Source organism: Cydia splendana, chromosome 5 (assembly GCF_910591565.1).
Source record: "Cydia splendana chromosome 5, ilCydSple1.2, whole genome shotgun sequence".
Taxonomy (NCBI): domain Eukaryota; kingdom Metazoa; phylum Arthropoda; class Insecta; order Lepidoptera; family Tortricidae; genus Cydia; species Cydia splendana.
In genome coordinates, this window is record NC_085964.1 from 14,260,615 (window position 1) to 14,282,846 (window position 22,232).

At 35.3% G+C, this 22,232-nt stretch overlaps 1 protein-coding gene across 4 annotated transcripts in view; it reads right to left on the reverse strand.

Annotated features, from left to right (window-relative positions):
- Positions 1–22,232, reverse strand: part of LOC134790761 (sodium/hydrogen exchanger 9B2-like) — a 48,124-nt gene that overhangs the window by 1,808 nt on the left and 24,084 nt on the right. For 3 of the 4 annotated variants that reach the window (XM_063761685.1, XM_063761686.1, XM_063761684.1), the window contains 5 exons: positions 21,739–21,908; positions 20,162–20,376; positions 19,146–19,317; positions 9,345–9,499; positions 2,731–2,895 (listed from right to left, as the gene is read on the reverse strand). In XM_063761685.1, the coding sequence (XP_063617755.1) occupies positions 2,731–2,895; positions 9,345–9,499; positions 19,146–19,317; positions 20,162–20,376; positions 21,739–21,908 (877 nt within the window). Of the gene's footprint in view, positions 1–1,824; positions 1,851–2,730; positions 2,896–9,344; positions 9,500–19,145; positions 19,318–20,161; positions 20,377–21,738; positions 21,909–22,232 lie in introns of all 4 variants that reach the window. The other variant, XR_010144213.1, reaches the window with a different exon arrangement.

Consider the following 22,232-nt stretch of genomic DNA (forward strand, 5'->3'; position numbering starts at 1 on the left):
TTTGCAGATATAAAAAATATATAGGTATTTTTAAACTTATTTTGAGTTACCTACTACCTGCGATCATATATAACCATTAATTTCAAAGATAATTAGTACCCTTAAAACTTAAAAACTCGAATATCATACATTTTTTATTATTCTCAATAATGTGATGATAATATGTATTTTATTTTCTGATGTTGACATGTAATATTTTAAGAATATTATGAATAAATGAGTATGAGTATGAGTATCAAAACCCAAATATCAAAACACGAAAACTCAAATATTTTGTAACCAAAATAGAAAGACGTGTTTCGATTTGAATATAATTTTTTTGGTTAGAAAATTTATGAAGGAATGGATAATGGATTTCTAAGCAACATACATATATAATATAACTATTGCATTGCAGAGCTATTACTGGCAATGCTTCACCACAAGTAAATCAGTATAGGTATGCGTCAGGCCTCTAATGCCGCATAGTTGTTATGGATTAAAAGGTAAATATACTATAGACGTACCTACTTGCAGATGAGCATAAAACGTTTTGTAAACGGCTGAGCTGTGAGTAAGAAGCGAGTGCCGCATATAGGGTAACGCGACGATAACGCCGAGGCGCTGCCTTAAGTCCGTACTCAACCCTGCGCAATGCGGTTGAAGTTACGCGTCCTCATCTTTACTTACACAATTTGCACTTGAGGCCTTTTATACAAAATTGGTTTAAATACTTGGAGCCAGAAAATGAAAGATGCTGTTTGCTGCATGCAGCGTTACTTCTTGGCCAATCGACAAATCCTTACTAAATTTACTGCTACTAATTACCTACAAAAATTAGCTTAATCTTATTTATCACTATAAATTAAAATGATAACAGATAATTTGATGTGCCTAAGTTATCGCAGTAAGTTGACCTAGAAATAAATATGTGTGCGAAATACTTTAAGTAAATAATGCCCTATAATGGTCATGGCACCAATAATGAGACATAAGCCACAAATCCTGCAAAATAAGTAAATATTTAACATCACTGCTGTTATGTTTAAACACGCAGCATTTTATCATAAACAAGAAAGAGCTGCTTAAGTTTGACGTCTCTTGATTCTTTTCTGTATGTATTAAGAGGAAATGGGACGACCAGTTCTCCATACAAACGTAATCCCCGTTTTGACATAATGACTTTATTGAAAATATTTTTATAAAATAAGATGTTTATCAACTATAGCTATGCCCCTTCATTTGATTTTTTCGTTTATTTTTATCGAGAGTTCGAAGCGAAAAAAAAATTCCATACAAATTCTTAAAGCTCCTAACTCTTATACTTATAATAATTAAAAATTCGTAAAAAAATCAAACGAAGGGGCATAGGTCAACATACATTGAAATGTGTAAAAATATTTTCTATAATATATTGATATTCTCCCTTGGTATTGACCAAGGGAGGAAAATAGGTACTACGTTTATATGGAGAAGCGGTCGTCCACTATCATCTTAATAGAAACAGCGCCATACTGTCCGGTCTGGAGAAAAGTTATCTTTCATTATACACGCCGAAAGCATAAAAAACGAACAAGACATTCAACTTTTAACGCGCAAAGTAAAAAAAAAAGAAACAAGTGAAAGATCAAAAATACTTAAAATTTTCTCTTGAATGTCTCATGATTGGCACCGTTACTATTTGTCTTTCCCGCACTAGTTAATGAAAAAGATCGCTTATAAGAGTTATAAGTTATATTAGGACAGTGACAAGGCTGGTGCGAGGGCGGCGGCGGCGGCGGGAGCGGGCGGGGCATCACTTGACTATGATTAATGACTTGCACATGTAACTAACGGACCGTTTACCATGCAAATATTGGCCGATCGATTTCCTGAAAACACCCGATTATTGTTAAATATTTATAGGAACATTATGCCGTCATGTTTTAGCAGGAAAATGAAAGGAACTATACTTTTTGTGTCTATTACATTATATCATAGCCGCTTTTGAAAGGATCAACAACATTTTAGATTTTTATCAGTCTTGCACTGATACTAAACTCCAAAAATATATTTACACGCCTCTATAGTTCGTTTTTTTTAGCATTAGAAATAAGGTAAACAATCTTGATGTGTCTTTTAATTGAAAAACACATTTTTAAAATAAGTTACGGCAAATATGTAACAATTATGAATCTAATACGATCATTTATATTCTTCTGCTTTCATAAGTAATAGGTATTGATTTTTAAAAAGCGTTTTTCAATTAAAAGACATGTCAAGATCGCTTACCTTCTTTCAAGTTCTTTCTAATGCTAAAAAAAACGAACTATAAGTCGCTGGCAATAAGGTCAGGTAGGTAAATCATTTTGGGACGTTGGCTTGTAAATATGGTTGTAAACTCGACGAGTTCGATTGAGTGGTAACTTTGTGCTTCCTTATAAATTTGTAAGTAAATAGAGGTCAGGGGTGTTAAAATAATAGTATTTGTAGTTTCATTTCATCACATCGGAATTATATAAATCCACCTAAAACTAAAGAAACTTCACCTACAACTTCAAAATTGTACATAGCAAATAGAGCAAAATGTTTCTACAAAATAGATCAAACATAAGAAAGCAAAGATCCTGTATATCTCTTAATTCGTAAAACACAACAAATACTTAAATACTTAAATGTAATAAACATATACCTATATCAACATTTATACAGCATGCGGGTGGAGCGATTATTTAGTAATAAGTACGGTATGTCACAGTAATATTCTAATACCTCAACGATAGCTTTGGGTATCCATGTGACTGCCACGAATAGGCTCTCCTTCACTGACAGGTCTCCGGCAAGGGCTACCAGGAATGCCGTCAGCAACCGCAAAAACAGAGCCAGGAAGATGCAGGCAACTATACGCCCGAATTCTTCTAAGGTTATTTGTGATACCTGCATCAAATATCATAATCAACCACAAACTCAAACTATTTAAATGTGTTTTACAATCATATTTTATTATGACCACCGTTTGAATATATGAAAATGGTAAAAACAACGCATGAAATAAGTCAACCTAATGTAATGTATTGATTAATGATTTTCAGACATGGAGCGGAAACGTGAACCTTTAAAAGCAAAGAGAGGCAGCGCTCCATCGATGCTTTCGAAGTGTTTGAAGTGTATTTATTGCTGGAAAAACCATGTTCTATATGTCGTAGGCCGATCGTAAGATCAGGCAGATCGTAATGTTCCTGTGTAATGTTTTGACCATAGTCACATTAAACCAATACATAGGTAGGATAGGTTCGTTAGGTTGCTTCAGATGCCCGAAGGTCACTGCCCAGAAATAGGAGCCCCGCGTAGCGGGGCTCCGTCGACTCAGGGAACGAGTCAAAGATTTTCACGTTTCACGATATGCCTGATCTTACGATCGGCCGCCGACATATACATGGGTCAAACACATTTTAGAAAAAGGGCTCTTCTGTGGACAATCCAATAAAAGTTAACGAGTTAACGACACTAATACATATACATATATACCTACGTATATACAGTTTTTCTTCGTTAAGTCTCAAGTACTGAAAAAAAATATCCCACCTATAAGAGCCCAGAGTACCCATATAACCATTCCAGTCGCAGAATCACAAAGTGGTAACTAAATGTCAGATGTGTCGTAACAGAGTCCACACAATGTGTCTAGAATTGTTTCGAAACAAAGTGTCGTCGCCGTGTCTACACTTTTCCGTAACAAGGTGTCGACACATTTGTGTGCACTTTGCGTGCGGTTTGCGACTAAATCTGACAGCAAATTTGTGACAGCAAATGTCAATATAAAATACCTCTTGAAAACCAAGGTTTGTCAAACTACTATTAGTGTCTCGTGTGCTCGTAATTCTAGTAAGTCATCATGGGCAATGCAAACGATAATAATCGACCGAAACCATATAAACACCCAACACCCGTCAACCTTTTACAGAAAAGTTTTTAAAGAAATTCAATAAGCTACTTAGGTCAGGCAACGAATGCTCCAAAAGTTGTAGAGGGAAATGCTCGGAACACAATTTTTGACTCCGTAACTCGGTTTGACAAGTTAGGAGGTGAACATATCAAAAGTCCCCGGCCGTAGCCCTTGAGCGGGGGGGGGGGGGGAAGAGGGGGCTTTGAAGGTCCCATTTTCCCGTTTTTCGATTATATCTCGGAAACTATGCATCTCAGCGACATGGCCACTTATACAAAATGAAAGTTAATTTAATTTGTTACAAGTTTATTCAGTCAATATTTTCGATATGTTGAATAGTTTTTGAGATATCCGCTCTTGAAAGTTTATTTAGGGCTCTCAATTTTATCTTGATATATCTATATCAGTGAAGGTACTAGGCCGTGTTTAGTATCGTTTTCGTATAAATCTGGGGTGCTGAATCCATTTATGATATCACATTGACACCATTCCACAAAATAAAAATAAATCTTTTTAGGGTTCCGTACCTCAAAAGGAAAAAACGGAACCCTTATAGGATCACTCGTGCGTCTGTATGTATGTCCGTCTGAATACACAAAATAGTTCTTTACCTATAGATGACAGGAAAACCTATTAGAAATGTGCAGTCAAGCGCGAGTCGGACTTAATGTACGGAACCCTTAATACGCGAGTCCGACTCGCACTTGGCCGGTTTTTTTGAAACTCTTCTTGACGCTTAACCGCTGAACCGATTTCGTTGAAATTAGGTATAGAAATAGTTTGCGTCCCGGAACAGGACATAAGATAGATCTTATAACCAAAATCATCTTTTGAAGGTATGAAAAGTGGCGTGGAAATTTGTACGGGAAATCAATAACCGCTGAACCGATTTATATGAAATTTGGGATGGTCTACATCTTTGATTTAGTTAAAAATGATGAAAAAACATGACTTCAAACCTAAACTTAAACAGTATTAACTTCAAGAAGTCAATTCTGAATTCCCCCCTACACCTCATTTCACACCTTTAAAGGATGATTTTTGAGATAACTTATTATATCCTGTCTCGGGACTCAAAATATATGTGTACCAAATTTAAATTAAAACTGTTCAGCAGTTTAAGCGTGAAGAGGAGTTTAAAAGAAAGTATTTTAATAAGTTTATATGTTTTTACTTCGGAATGGTGTCAATGTGATACCTTAACTAAATTTGGTACTGCGAATTTATACGAAAACGATACCAAACATGGCCTCGTAGCTTTACTGTTGTAGAAGTCAAAATAAAATTGAAAGCCCTAAATTCTTATTACTTGGCCAAACTTGTGTAGAAGGAAAAGGTAAAATAAAAGTCTTCGGCAGGAATATAAGACACAAATATATTTTTTTTTTGCGTTACTATTTCATTCATCAAATATAAACATACCTTGATTATACTATTCTAGTGAGATCCTCATAGATAAACAAAAACATTTACTTAAAAAATTACAAGGTCGAAATGTCACGGAACTTGTGAGAGTAATATGTGAAAAATAAAAACTTTTATGACAAAAAAAATCTGGACACAATTTAAGAATCACCCAATTGCGTCGAGGAATCATCTGTATTTTTGCTTGTTTCATTACCTCCTCGCTTCTTTTTTGTCCTTTGTATTCTGTAGCAATTTGTTAGATCTGAAAATAAAGATAACTTGCGTCGTCACGGATGTCGATTTATAGGTTTTAGGGAGTGCAGAATTCGAAAACGATGATCATTTTATAATCCAAGATGGCGGCTACGTATTTTGTCATAAAAGTGGAATCCAAAATAGTCATCATTTTCGAAATCTGCGCCCCCTAAAACCTATAAAACGATATCCATGACGACTTTTATGACATAGTGCATTGCCGCCATTTTGAAATTGAAAATGTTATCATTTTCGAAATCTGCGCCCCCTAAAACCTATAAAACGACATCCATGACGACTTTTATGACATAGTGCATGGCCGCCATCTTGGAATCCAAAATAGTCATCATTTTCGAAATCTGCGCCCCCTAAAACCTATAAAACGATATCCATGACGACTTTTATGACATAGTGCATTGCCGCCATTTTTAAATTGAAAATGTTATCATTTTCGAAATCTGCGCCCCCCAAAACCTATAAAACGACACCCATGACGACTTTTATGACATAGTGCATGGCCGCCATTTTGGATTCCAAAATGGTCATCATTTTCGAAATCGGGGCCCCCTAAAACCTATAAAACGACATACATGACGACTTTTATGACATAGTGCATGGCCGCCATCTTGGAATCCAAAATAGTTATCATTTTCGAAATCTGCGACCCCTAAAACCTATAAAACGACACCCATGACGACTTTTATGACATAGTGCATGGCTGCCATTTTGGAATCCAAAATGGTTATCATTTTCTAAATCTGCGCCACCCAAAACCTATAAAACGACACCCATGACGACTTTTATGACATAGTGCATGGCCGCCATTTTGAATTTCAAAATGGTCATCATTTTCTAAATCGGGGCCCCCTAAAACCTATAAAACGACATCCATGACGACTTTTATGACATAGTGCATGGCCGCCATCTTGGAATCCAAAATGGTCATCATTTTCGAAATCTGCGCCCCCTAAAACCTATAAAACGACACCCATGACGACTTTTATGGCATAGTGCATGGCCGCCATTTTGGATTCCAAAATGGTCATCATTTTCAAAATTGGGGCCCCCTAAAACGTATAAAACGACATCCATGACGACTTTTATGACACAGTGCATGGCCGCCATTTCGGATTCCAAAATGGTCATTATTTTCGAAATCGGCACTCCCTAAAACCTATATATCGACACCCATCTCGACTTTTATGACAAAGTGTTTTGCTACCATCTGCATGCAAGACATTTCTATTATTTTTACGTACAAAAATGGCCCCCTGTCAACTTTCAATCGAGATTTAATCGATAATTTATTCGATTAATATTCAGATTAATTCAATTTCAATCTATGTTAGGTCGACTAAACTAATCGCGATTAAAATTTGAGAATTAACTTTTTTTATTCCATTAATTAGTCGAATAAACAGTTAATCGATTAATGCCCATCTCTGACCACGGCATTTTTACACTTTGAGAATATCTGAAAACAAATCAACACAAGGAGCCATTTTGCAAATCCAGTAACATACCAGTAACTTTGTTATTACTTTTGACAGCGCGTGTCATGTGTCAACACAGAGTCGACATAAAGTCGAAACATTGCAACTACTTTGTGACTGCAATATTTCTCAGCCTTAAACCATATTTATACATCATAATTAACAAGTTTCGTAGTATGTAAAGCGTTATTTCTGTTATTTAAGTATAGTATACGCATCGAAGTACTAAAAATGCTTCAAATAATATAGTTATGAACACAGGCACTGAGAAGTAAACAATTTCATTTCCGGCTAAACTAAAACAATGTGGTGGCGCGTTGACTATATTACACTTAGTTTATCAAATCACTCGAGCAGTTTAATTCCCCATAATAATTTAAGTCCTATTGTAATATAAATGCAAACAATATATAATTACGTCTTGTAATCCGTTTTAGAGATGGCGTATTAATGTCACTTATTTTTATTTAAGTATTTTTCCATCTGACAGTTTCCATTTGACAGGAACAAAATGAACGAATGAACGAATGATTTTGGCATAAAGTAGTCGCAAACCCGAAACAATGTGTGCACACGGCGACCACACTTTATGTCACTTTGTGTCATGTGTCGACCCTTCCCCATTTCTGGTAACTGTGTCGACACGGCGACGACTCTGCGACTGGAATTGTGACCGAAACAGACGGTGTCGACACAAGATGTGTCAACACCGCGTCGTAACGGCGACTGGAAATGGTTGTATGGGTAAAAATTAGCTTCGGATTCCCTTAACTATGCCATGTCTACAGGAAAGACGCGAACGAGAGAATACTATAAAATGTGTATGACCCAAATACAGATACGGCTATCTACAATCTACGAGTCACGTTTCATCAGCTACTTCAGCCGTTTACTGGGAAGATGAGATAAAAGCTGGAAAGTTTAATCATTATTGTAAATACTAAACGCAAAATAAAAAAAATGAGTAACAAATCTCTCACAAGATCTCCATAATGTTGTGACTAAGGGACCATCCTTAGTCACCCTTAGTCGTATTCCACCAGTCTAATTTCTTTGTCCAATGTGTATTTTGTCTCACATTTTGCTTAATGAAAGAGTGAGACGCAATGATATTGAACCAAGATATTGGATAAATGGAAGACCACCCTAATAAATATAATACAATGCTCATTCATACAACGATCACCACTATGAGTTAGACATAGAAATCAAAATGGCATTAGGTATTTTTTTTTTCATGGAGTGAAATGCGGAAACCCACAAGTAAAGCAGATCCAATTGATGGACCACCATCACCAAATTACTCTGTAATCATCAGATTACAGATTAAATAAATACCAAATTCTTCTTTATGGATTCAGACAGTCGAAGTTTATGGCAAATTCTTGATTAGTATCTATTGAATTGTTGTTCATAACATTTGCAGAACAGGGACATTTGCAGAACAGGTGGTTTTGGTTGGTAACCAATTTTTATTAATGGGAAAATAATAGTAGTTTGTGTTACAAGGGATCAAAATGATATATTTCCGTCAAGGGCGTACATTGAATCCTGAATGAAGCAATGGATTCTAGAATCCTGAGCGTAATGAGGGATTCAAGTGTTAACGCCCAAGACGAAATAATTTTGATACCGTGTGACTCTCTGTGGTCGCTCCCTCATGACTGAGGATCGTGGTCATCGGTGGATGTGTGACACATACTGCTTTTCACATCAACTATGAGGAAATTGTTATGTTCCAAAATATGTATTATTTGACAAAAAAAAGTATGCAAGAAAGAAAAAATCGTATCCTAGAACAGAAAAGTACAAATTTGATCCCTCCTAGCAGGGAAGAAAAGTGCCACTTTGATCCCTCCTAGCGGGGAAGAAAAAGCCCTTTTTCGAATAGGTGATGTGAAAAATGAATTGTCCAATTTCTAAAAATAATAACGTTTTTTGTTAGTGGTGTCTTTGTTTGTGTAGGCACCTATTTGGATATTCAAATGCCCCTATTATGTTATCAAAATGGATACAAGGACAGAGAATGTGTTAATACCCGCCCCGGGTGCTTTTCTTACATTGTCTCCGGGAAGTCACGGATAAAAAAACACGCTCTGAGAGAATTTCACTATCTATAACTGTTCTTGAGATAGAACTATAGAGCAGAGACAGACAGATAGAGAGATGGACGGTCTGACGGTCATAGAGATGCGAATGCCAACCTTCGGGTACGGAACCCTATAAATGATAAACACCAAGAGCGTCAATCCATCTAGAGGACATATAGTAAAGAATATTATTACCTCTAAATAATAGCCACTGAGAGTGAAGAGCATTGGCTCGAGGATTCGCCAGAGGAGCTTGTATACTTCTGATACGGGGTTGTTGTTGATTGGCCAGCCGCGCCGATTCCACCGTGTTGCTGCGGTGACGGCGCATACCATGATAGCCACTCCAGCTAAGAGTATAAGACTAAAATTACGATATGAAAGCATCCTTAACACAATAAAGACCTTTGTAAATCTTATTTATGACCCCCGATGCAAATTAGTTCGTCTAGTTCCACACAACAATTATGTTTACTCTAATAAATTTTACACATGAACAGTAATGGGAACCATAATAGGAATGTATAATCTAGTTTATTTTGATCGTATAGTAAAATTGCATGAGACTTTTATTGCTGCAAAAAAAAAGTTTCAAAAACGTTGGCCAAATCATATTGTCCTCTCCTACAGCACTGCTGCATGCATGGGCTCGAAACAAAATTTGTCAGTACATAGGCAGAGCCGTGTTGCTTTCCCTAGTCTTATATATAATGATAGGATTAAACGAACTTACCTGAAGTGAAGTTCAATCCTGATTATATGAAGTATTTATTTCTGGATAATTAACAATGTAGTACATCTCGCTCGCTTGCCAATTTACGCGAATTTAGAGCCGCCATAAAAGAAAAAATCACCAACTGTCACGATGACACTTCATATAGTTTAGAGTATTCATACACTGATTGGGAAGTAACCATGGATTCATGGTTACTCGAGGAGGGTGGGGATACCCCTTATCCAGTAATAAATACCTCATATAATCAGGATTGAACTTCACTTCAGGTAAGTTCGTTTAATCCTATCATTATATTCGTATTTATTTCTGGATAATTAACAATGTAGATGTTTAGAGAAGAGAATTAAATAATTTGTAAAAACCAAATATCTCAAAAATCTACCCAAAAACAAGCACTTGTCATTTGGCAAGAATATATATCTCTATATATCATCAAAGGTAAACTAATAAGTTGCTATGAGAAATCTTAAAGTACATCAATGTTAAAATAAAAATTCTCCCTTATAACATGAGAATTATCAACAATAAAATTAGAGTCTGAACTTATCATGCTATTTTAATAGGTAAATACTTTGAGAATCAGAGATTTACTGTATACAAAATTTTGAACATGTAAATATATCTAATAAATATCCAACACAAGTAGCAGACTAGTTATCTGGAGCATCCCTCCGTTATAAAACATTATATTCACTGATGAGACCTGCCCTTATGATCTTTACCTTATTCAATGTGAGACATGATAATTCCAACATGTACAGAAAATATAGAAATATTATTACTTCCTCTTTTAGTACTAAGTAGCAGTAATATACCTATATTAATATACCTATAATAGTAATGTACCTATATTATGGTATATAAATATAAAGCCTCCATAAAAGAAAGAAAACATGTGAATATTGTGAATTGTTACTATTTACCTTATACTTTCTTGTTACTTGTCTAGGATACATAAGATAAGGTTTTAAGACATTATGATGCCATATTTTTATCTTATATTGTATTCGTTTATTTCAATAAATACATCATCATCATCTTCCTCGCGTTGTCCCGGCATTTTGCCACGGCTCATGGGAGCATGGGCATACATATTTCATTTTATTTATTTAGTTATAAACCATTGTTTCTGAATAGTCATAGCTTCTGGGCAACACCCAGTAAGGAAAATATTGACACTATTAGCTTTTCTTAACTAAGGTCTTCAAAGAGTATCGCTGTTCTAAATAAACATAAAAATAATTGTACTATTTGATAGATAGAGATCTTTATTTGCATACCAGTACAGATGTTACATACATGGACCCTGGAAAGGGTGTGGCAAAGTGTAAGTTGAAGCATGAAGTATCTAAGCCTGTAATGTTAGTTTCAAAATCTCAAGTTGATTTATTATTCGTGTCGTACAGTCGCCATCAGATATACCGGAGCGGCCAAGGTGCTCACAAATATCGGAACACGCCTCTATTGTCAGGGCGTTAGAGCGCGTGTTCAGATATTGTGAACACCTTGGCCGCTCCGATATATCTGATGGCGACTGTACACCCTTAAATAGACTCGCATTGCTTCTCATGCATCCAATTAAGCGTAATTGATTGCATGTCCATATTCCGAAATCCGAATACAACTCTTCTTTCCCCCGTCCTGGAGTATCTTGAGATATGCTTGGGGTTGTTTAAATAACTTTAAACTAAGTGTAGTAAATTTGTTACTATATGGTGACTTAACACTAGATAGTTTATGTTAGAAGGGATTTAAGTACCCTTATTTAAAAAAGTTGTTAAGTAACCACTTAACTAAGCTAAGTAAGTGGTCAGTTACTTACTTGCTAACTATGCTAAAATGCTTTGTGGTCCTCCACAAATCAATTACAACATGTGCATAAACCTCGAGAATCCTAAATACTAAGAAGAAACAGAAAATGACTATTTACATAACATAATATGAGTTATTATGGATCAACAGTTTGTCTCGAATGCTCTCTTAAGTGCCCACAAATATCTTCATAGATCAGCTTGGACAGTTGTAAGACTGCTGAGAGGTGTATCTATCCACTTTTTGTTGTATCACTTGTATATTTACTGATCATGTGATCATATTCATACAGAGAGTGTATAGAAAAGCATATAAATGCAACAAAATGATATGTTGTTAATTTTATTGTACTTGTGAATTTGTTTCAATTCACTATTGATTATACAATTATAATTGATTAATTCGATCATTAGATATGAAAGAAAAGTATCTATTGCTCATTATGCCATAAAGCATAATTTTACTTTCGGAATCTAATCCTTCTTTCATTTCAGCTCTACTATCGATAATTGTCTCCGATGGACCTGACCCATTATCATTAGCCCCCCAACCGTTCAAAGTAATTTTACAGTACCAAGAGGTATCAAACATTCAAACACGAATATAAATACCTACCTAATTAAATATAAATAAATACCTGAGTAATAATATTAACTTATTTTATGTCTTGGGCTTAAAGTTAGCTAAGACCGTTACTGTTTTAAAATCTCAAGGATTCTGCTATAGGGATTTGGTAGACAAGGCTTTCTCTTGACCCTTTAAAAAACAAACAATACAAGGTAATGAGGACACTAATGTTCAAAAGTTGGGAAATGTGATATAACTATTGCATACTTACCTATAAACCTACCTAATTATCTATCTACCTACCTACTTATATAACCCACCTACCTACTTATATTACCTACCAATCTACCCATTTCTACTTTCTAATCACAAATGTATTCAACTCTGCCCTTTAATGGGCATGAGCTTGTGCTAAATTGAACCCTACCATTTTGTAAAAGGGTTCCAAAAAAGAAAAATGTTACCACTGTCTTATAAAGGCCTAAAAGTTTGATAAATAAATGAGTTTGGAGCATTGGACTATAATTTAATTGATATTAGACATCCATCCAATGGCTGACTGATTAAGATTTCATATGTACCTATCAGTAGCGGCGCGTGAGAATTTTTGCTAGGTAACCCGTAGCAAAAAAAAATCACCTACCTAACCTAACATTAGGTACTTACTTCTTCTGCGCTAGATGTGACCTTGGACGCGAACCGTTGCAGTTACTTAGTGTAGCCCCTAGTAGTATATAATATAACCTTTGCCGTACTTGTCATCACTAATTAATCTCAAAAGATAGCGTGGTAAACGTGTTGACTCATTTAGCAATCAATTTACAACACAACAATCAAAATGGGCTACGTAAAAATACCTATTCTTAAAAAACACGAACTGACCTTAAATACACCTGCACTGCGAACAATACACAACACTTACTTACACACAAAATACTAGCAAAACTAAATTTCACTGGTTAAGTAAGTTTTAAATATCAATTTATGCACAAAAGTAACTAAATCACATATAATTTTCCAATAACAAGTGTTTGTAAAACACCAGGAATGGCGTATGAATACCGGGAAAGCTAGATCTAGAAATAGGACTTTATTTGAAGAAACCTCCGTTAATAAATAACTCAATTTGAAACTACATAAGATTCTTGGGCTCAGTAATAAAAGTTATCTGTATTTTCAAGGTTTCCACAAAATATGATATTAATAGCAGCGAAATACGATAACATTTTGCACATTAACATTCAATTAATGTTTTATATGGCAACATTAAAGAATTGTGGAAAACATTACACACTCCAATTTTAACCTTATTGCCTTGAATTATGGGTTATATTTTCAAATGAAGCAATTTCCACAAAATTGTGGAAAATTACACACTCCAATATAAACCTTATTGACTTGAATTAAGGTTTTTATTTAAAATGAAGCAAGAAAAAATTGCGGAAAACACTACACACTCCAATATAAACCTTATTACCTTACATTTAAGGTTTCTATTCAAATAAATAACTCGACGCAGGACCGAGTTATTTTTGAGCTCTTATACGCGGACTACCATAGCGGAGTTTATGCGCGTGTGCGTGAATTTTCGTATCTGTGGTGGTGGCTCATCAATGAATAGTGAAGTTTAGACTCGAGAAGCTCACTTCGCGCGCCCGCTATGATTGGTTGAAAAATCTATTACTAATCTTTTAGTACCTACTACGTAGTGTTTTCGTTATGAATAATAAGTTTGGTATATGTAGCAAGAAATGTTAGGCAAGCCGGTGGGAATCGGGTTGTATGGAGTCGCCGCCACTGGTACCTATAGTTGTTTGGTATTGTACCCTTGTTCACCTACAGTCTTGTATTTTATACAACATACTGTTCATTATCTTACATTTGAAAGTAATAATAAAATCTCGACTTAATTCAATATATAATACATTTTTCTGAAGTAAATAGAAAATATGTCATGTTTGATCATTTTCACCGAAGGCAATTGGGCTTCGAGAACTTAAAATTCCAATGCTCGACTGACTGAGCTATCCGGGAACATTTCATAATTTTGTTTACGTTATATATATTATAAATGCTTAGCATAGACATAATCCAGAGACATTATTCCAACAGCATCCAGAATATTGTTATTATTTGTAAACAGTAAGTAGATACTTAATTAGCATACAATTTTGTTTAATGTCGCTAGCGGGCTTCTGTTATTTATGTATAGTATTTATGTACACACACACACAGGGGCATATAAGTTCAGTTAATTCTCTTTTTAATTTAAGTTTAAAATAACTGTTCTAGTTTTGTTATTTCATTGAGACGTTAATTTTATTTCTTTTTATTCTATTTAATATTGTAACTAATTATTGTTGTTCAATTCAATTACTGACTAAGGAAGAGCGGTGCCTCTTAATACAGGTATTGGATACTTAAAAAGAGGTACCAACTTTGTACAATGTAAACGAATGCTTAAAATGAATAAACAATTGTATTATTTATTATTTTATTATTATACAAAACAATTCACAAATTATCATCCCACGGATGAGGTGTTTCTTCACATATAATCCATTTTATTATTGAATAGTAGATACTCTTGCTCGTCCCACGGGCGTAGGGCTTCTTGCTATGCAATAATCATTATATTATAGTTAAAGTGAGTTGATAGAGATCTGACCTTCGTTCCACGAATGAAGCACAATGTCGCCACGCGATATGTGGATATGTTCAAGCCAACATTTCAAATAATGTCCCACGGACCTGTGTCTATGTTCTCTATAGAACAAAGCACAATATGTCGCCACGCGACATGTGAATTTCTTTAAGCCAACACCTCCAACAATGTCCCACGGACATAGACAAACTCGTCACACGAGAATGTATAAAAACTTGATAAAAACTTTGTATAGGTACTCTATAATAAAGTGAGGTTAAGTACATGACCATTGTATCAGACATCGAAGTTTCCCCACGGGAACACTTTTAGCACCTTATAGTTGCAAGAATTTGGAAAATGAAGACTACTTTTGTTTACCAGCTGAACACAAATGCTGATTAAATCATCCGTAAAGATGTAGAAGGCTGTACATGTGATCATTATGTACTTACGTTGCGATATTTACAAATTTCACTTTCCATGTACACATTGCACTGCATATCGTCTTTTTAGGTATAACTGCAAGGGAAAAACTAGGAATTACTCGATAAAACTTAAATTACTAACAATATGCGACAAATGCGTGAAGGCGCGCGCAAAATATATATGAAGTGTCATCGTGACAGTTGGTGATTTTTTCTTTTATGGCGGCTCTAAATTCGCGTAAATTGGCAAGCGAGCGAGATGTACAGTCACCTGCAATAATATGTTACACAACTAAGGCCGCAACAATATCTGACACGATCTTATTTGTAAAGCCATAAGAGCGTGTCACATATTTTTGCGGCCTTCCAAGAGAAACATATTATTGCAGGTGACTGTACTACATTGTTAATTATCCAGAAATAAATACGAATATAATAGCCCTTTTGACATCTGTTATATTCCTACCCGTCAAATAAAAAAATGTTTTTGTTTCTTTCAGTACAAACGGTATTTCTTGTATGTGGATTTAGTTATTTTATAATATTACAATATAAAATTAAACTAAATTATGGCATTAAATATTAGTGATTTTTAAACTCAAACATTATATTTGTAAAAATGCGAGAACCTAAAAAAATGGTCTGACTAGACTAAAACATATGTATAGGGGCTCGTAAACGAACGTGTGATGCAACTTGTGCTAATTCCTAAACTATGCTCGAAGTGTTAAGTATTCACTCGATATCAATGCATTTCAATTTAAATTTTTAATAAAAACATCCTCGTAAATGCTTGGCGACTAGATTTGCAAGAAAAACACCGCAGCGCCACATACAATAGTAATAGCAAATACATTTCTCAATATGCATGTATCATGGTAATATTAATTAATGAAACGCAATAATTGCTAAAGGAAAATGTATTGAAATTGATCTAAAAAAAACGAACGTACACGAAAGTCTCATTAATTTTTTTTTATCCGTTAGAGTACACTTACTACTAATGGCAAACAGTTTTTTTAATGGTTTTTGATCTCGAGTTTTGGATCTGTGAACTTTTTTTTAAGTAAACCATACTTGTACCGTACAGTTCTTGACAAAAAATCGGCAGAGAGTTCATTCCACATCGAGTGCAAATTAATAAATTTGTGTGTGCGAAATATAAAAGATAGAATTGCGTCTAGGCACAGAGTTGCCTGAGAGAGAAGAAAAGTATGAAGTAAAGAGAAAGTCGAAGAGAGTTATAAAGTAACCAGGAATCGTACTGGTCGTTCGTTGAAAACTTTCAACCAAATTTTTACCCCCGTTGAAGCTTTAAATTTCAAGGCCCTATCTTCAACGATTTAGCCTGTACTTTGTCTAGACTTACGTAAGTAGATGCCAATTTTTTTTAAATACTACGTCGGTGCCAAAGATGCGTACGGCCCGCCTGATGGTAAGCAGTAACTGTAGCCTATGGTCGCGCCTGCAACTCCAGAGAATAATCAGATCAACAACTGGTCAAAATATGGCTGCAGAGATCATCCGGAAATACGAAAACATATTTGCCCAAGTTAAACCGGAGACCTAACACTCGGTCAAAAAGTAGTGAGGTAAAGTAAGTTCATCACATGATGTCATGAAGTAATGTTTGAAGTTTCAAATTCCCGTATTTTATGTAGGCATAGGTATAATACTTACTCGTGCACTAAAGTAAACCATAATATAAAGGCTTAATTCTTTAGGATGTTCCACTACCTTATACAAATGTAAAATAGGCGCGAATTTTATGTGGTAATCCGTATGAGGCAAAACGTAGTACACAAAAATAATACTAGTTTTTAGGGTTCCGTACCCAAAGGGTAAAAACGGGACCCTCTAAGACTCGTCTGTCTGTCTGTCCGTCTGTCTGTCTGTCCGTATGTCTGTCTGTATCTCATGAACCGTGATAGCTAGGCAGTTGAAATTTTCACAAATGATGTATTTCTGTTGCCGCTACACAACTACAAATACTAAAAACAGAATGAAATAAATATTTAAGTAGGGCTCCCATACAATAAATGTATTTTTTTGCAGTTTATTGCGTAATATTACGGAGCCCTTCGTGCGCGAGTCCGACTCGCACTTCGCCGGTTTTTATTATTCTCTTTTTGCAAAGCAAAATAAGCGAGCCCACAGGATTACATACTGATATCAGTACATACTTAGAAGGCTATCTAACTTTAAGTAGATAGTAACTTGGAGCGGCCTTTTTCTTTTTATTTCTAGTAAGATGACTGCGACGACGGTATCCTTTTAGCCCTCGGGCGCAAGGAAAGTGGAGAGATGCAGTTATCTTGCGGATAACGTAGGTGTATATAGTATAAGTAACTTGTGGCCCGATTCGAACTTTAAAATTCGACAAATATTAGGTCCAGATACGTTATGGATTAGATATGTCAGTGTCAAAAGTGACGTTTCATCAAACAAAAACGTCTAGTTTCAGTTATTAGATTTCATTCCAATATGATACTGATAGATATCTAATATCTAAAACTAGAATTGGCCTGAATGATTTTTACGACTCACGATATGCCAAGGTACCTCATGATCTGCCTGATTTTACGATCGGCCGCCTGTACATGTATCAGCTCACTAGGCGTTAACATTATCTTGCATTTTATTCTTGGGCGGTACGAGGTTATAGAGTCAGACCAAGAATAGTCTGTAGCGGATTTGATAGCCCACGCAGTGAAAGTGTTATTTTAAACTTCTATGAAATTATGACGTATAAATGACACTTGCTCTGCGTGGGCTATCAAATCCGCTGCAGACTTTTTTTGGTCCGACTCTAACGCTTCATTCCTGGCGTAATACTCTTGATTGAATTCGATTTAAATGAAGGTTGACTAATTATTACAGTGGCTATTCTTGCGATGGCACGATTGTCTCTAATTGATTGTTCTATTAACAAGCACGCACGCAAGCACGAATTTGTCTCAGTCTTTACAAATCTATTACAATCAATATATATTTGATATTTACCTATCTATAATTCTTAGCAGGTCTGCGTAGACAAATACATTTTTCATCACACTTGCTCGAAAAATACCTTATTTCATGCAGGTGTACTGAAGGACAAAGGCCTATACTGTTCCCTCGGAAGTTATAGCTTTTTTTAATTATGTCACTAATTCATACGAACCTTGTAGGTTATAAGTAAAATACTACTTTGTTTAAAGCCTAGGTATAAAGGAGTTTTACTTTTAAAATACCGACGTTTATTATTTAATATTTTTGTTTATGCTTAAAAATATTTAATTTGATTAATTTAATAACCGTTTAAAATATTTTTACACAATTTTCAATTGTGGCTGAATGTCGACGGGTCTGTGCCTTCGATGCCTACAGTGCCAAAAATTTAATATGGCGGACCATGGTATAATAATATACTCCGCCTGGTACTCCATTCCCGTCTTTTCTAGGTCACCTAACTGACACGGGCCTACGTCATCATGCGACAGCGCTATATGATAATATGCGATAGCGCTATATATAGCGGCCATGTTGTTGTGACGTAGGCCCGTGTCACTCTGGGAATGGAAGACCATGTTTTATTAGACTATGTGGCGGACGAATGTTTGAAATGTCACAGTATTTAAGAATGATTTCGCTTAAAATTTAGTTTTTTCTTCGCAAGTGTGATGAAAAACATTGTGTGTAACTCCGGGGGTAAGAATATTGTTACTCGATTCTTTAATTCACTCCATTCAGCCTATACGTATAGACTCTCGTACAATATTTCACTCACCCGCCTCGTTGCACAATGTACTATATCCGCATATACTTACACGTGCCGCCCCATCCAATATATCCTCCTACGTAGCTGAGTAGAAGACCTCCGGTGAAAATTAGCAGACTTCGGATGGTTGGTGCGTAAACATCTTTCTGGTCCGGCAGCCAATCCACCAAAATACCCCACAATACGCCCAGTCCGACACCAATGAATATGGCTAGGAGCGCCTGAAACAAAGAAAAATTCTTAATCATACAATGCAAAACATTTATTTTATTCATAATAAATTTACGTCCAACTGGATCTTATAGAAATTAAAAAAAGAACTATGCAATTGCGGCAAAATTTTAAAATTAGTTTAGCAATGATTTATGTTAATAAAAAAAATCAAGATAGAGAGTGAGAGAGTGCTTTTATTCGGTTGTGTTTTATACTTTTATTATTGCGTTTTTTATTTAAACCGAAAACATTTATTAGGGTTTCAATTTTGCCATTTAGGCTATGAAAACCTTAAACGACTTCAAAAAATTGAATGTTTTTTGTTATAAGTATGCAACAGAATAATATTTTGTGATGTGATTTATCCTTTTTATGTATCTACCGGTTTATACATACATCATCAAGTGTACTACGAAATACTTATTCCGTTATCAATGCATATCCTACCAAGAAGCAATTGAAACATTATAGTTTCTTATCTTAAAATATCACGTGTAGTACTGCGCATGTAAATATACTTAAGGCTCCGTGGTTCTTCTCTCATTAAGTGTAAGCATGAGTGGGACGGCTGTGCGTGCCCGGGATCGTGGATATCATGTTTTAAATTGTTTTCTTTAGTTAGTTTTATCAAAAAAAAAATAATCGATGAATTTGAACAAAAATACGATTGTGTATTTTTAGAACCTATATTTTAAGCTGCATAGGTACATTACATGCATGCCAAGTTTCATGCTTTCTTCCGGATGGGAGTATTAATACTTTAAAAATTTAGGGAAATGAACCGGTCTAATTCATTCATTTCTTATTTATATCGTCGAGTTAATAATAACTTTCTGTCATTATATACATTACCTTTACAATTCTGTATGCCAGAGGGGATGTGACGAATATGGCACTATTTATGACGCCAAAAAGTCCCTCAGTGACAGCGGTGTCCAGTCCACCGGCATTGGCCACGAGACTCGCCACCTGGTTCTTAGCACCTAAGCCTCGCCCGTGAAATGCCATGGCGGTGGGTACTATTACAGCTGGAGATACAGACGATAATATGGCACCTAGGTGGAGACCTAGAAGAGAGCATTTGATTTAATTTCATCTGTTTTTTTAGATATTCCCGGTATTCGATTCACGAATAGTTATCCGACTTCTACGAAAGCTTAAAAAACTTTCACATCGAGGTTAAAATTATTGTGTACAGTCAACTGTAAAAATATGGGTGCACAAGTCATCTCAAAAATATGTCCCATAGCTCTTATGTCAGCGAATTAAGAACTATGGGACATATTTTTGAATAAGTTGGCTACACCCATATTTTTACAGCTGAATGTACAACATAGCACTGTAGGTACCATATAATTACTTTTGTTTAAATTTGTAAGTACTTACTGATAATTACGTAGTCCCTATGCGACCATTCCGGATTTAGATCGCAAACAATTAACTGCCGTATTCGAACTTCAAGATATGCGCAAGAGACGACACGTACTAGATCAATTCTAGATACGTTATAGTTTAGATATCAACTAGTTCTCTTTTGCAGCGCAATTCGGGCAACCAATGTCACTTTTACGTTAGATAGAGTAAGATATCTATTAGATGTGAATTGGATCTCTAAGTCATATCCTGTGGAAATCGTTCAAGAGTATCTCCAGAATCGCGCAAATGTCAAATTTGACAGATTATATCTTAAACATATCGTTATCGTATCTTGGTGATGTCTAAAAGATGTCTAATAGATGTCTATTTCAAAATCCGAATCGGGCCCTAAGTCTCTATTATATTAATTATGACCTACTAAAAGTAGAAACAACTACGTTTACTATAACCTTGAGTTTGAAGGTTGCCCTTATAAGAAATAAGTAGTTTTAACACAGGACAGGTATTTAGATACATACAAAATACAGGGTGGCCCATTTAGATCGGTCAGTATGGGAAAATCTGCAACTATATGACATACGACGATCTCTTCTTAATAACCATGTCATCGATTTTTGTAACAAGAAAAACTGCATTCATACATTTAAAAAAATGTGTACTCAGCTCGGGAATCGAACCCGGACGTTTTGAAAAATAAAACTAACACTATTTCTATTTAGATATCGATTGTGTAGGTCTTAAACAGTAAATGTTACTATATATGAAACATGATGTCTGAAATGAATAAAATGCATTGTTTTCATATCCTTTAATTTATTTTAGTAAGTTTTAGAAATTACCACCATTTTTTTTAATACATTTTACATACATTTTTTTTAAATGTATGAATGCAGTTTTTCTTCTTACTAAAATCGATGACATGGTTCCTAAGAGATCGTCGTATGTCTTATAGTTTCAGATTTTCCCATACTGACCGATCTAAATGGGCCATCCTGTATACTAGACGTATTAAGTAGCTAAATTGTTTGTATTTCCTATACACACGAACTCACCCCAATACCAAGGATATTTGAGAAGCACATGTGCGAAGACGGCAGTAGACAAACACTCCACGATCCAGGGCAGGGTTGCCAATGAGAAAACTTTTACCGAATTATATTTAATATATTCCCAGTTCCAGCTGAGAGGCCCCTTCGACAAGATAATCACGGGATAAATCCGCCTGAAACAAAAGAATCCCCTGAAGCACTCCTACTCGCAGCATAAACCCCGAAAATTGATTCCTACCGGCGGTTACTAAGATCCAAATTAATTGTTTAAGCATTCGAGAAAATAAAACCTTTTCTGGGGAAATGAAAAGTACTTTTGTTGATTGTAATTTTAATTAGCACTCTTAAGTACCTATTCCCTAAAGTGGAATTGTTTTCCTGCCGTAAACAAATCCGAAGAAAACATAATTGGGTATGAATAAAAATGTTGGGATGAGGAAGCTGTGTGTATTTAAAATATTTGTAGGTACGTTTTGATTCGATTCTATTTGAAGTCC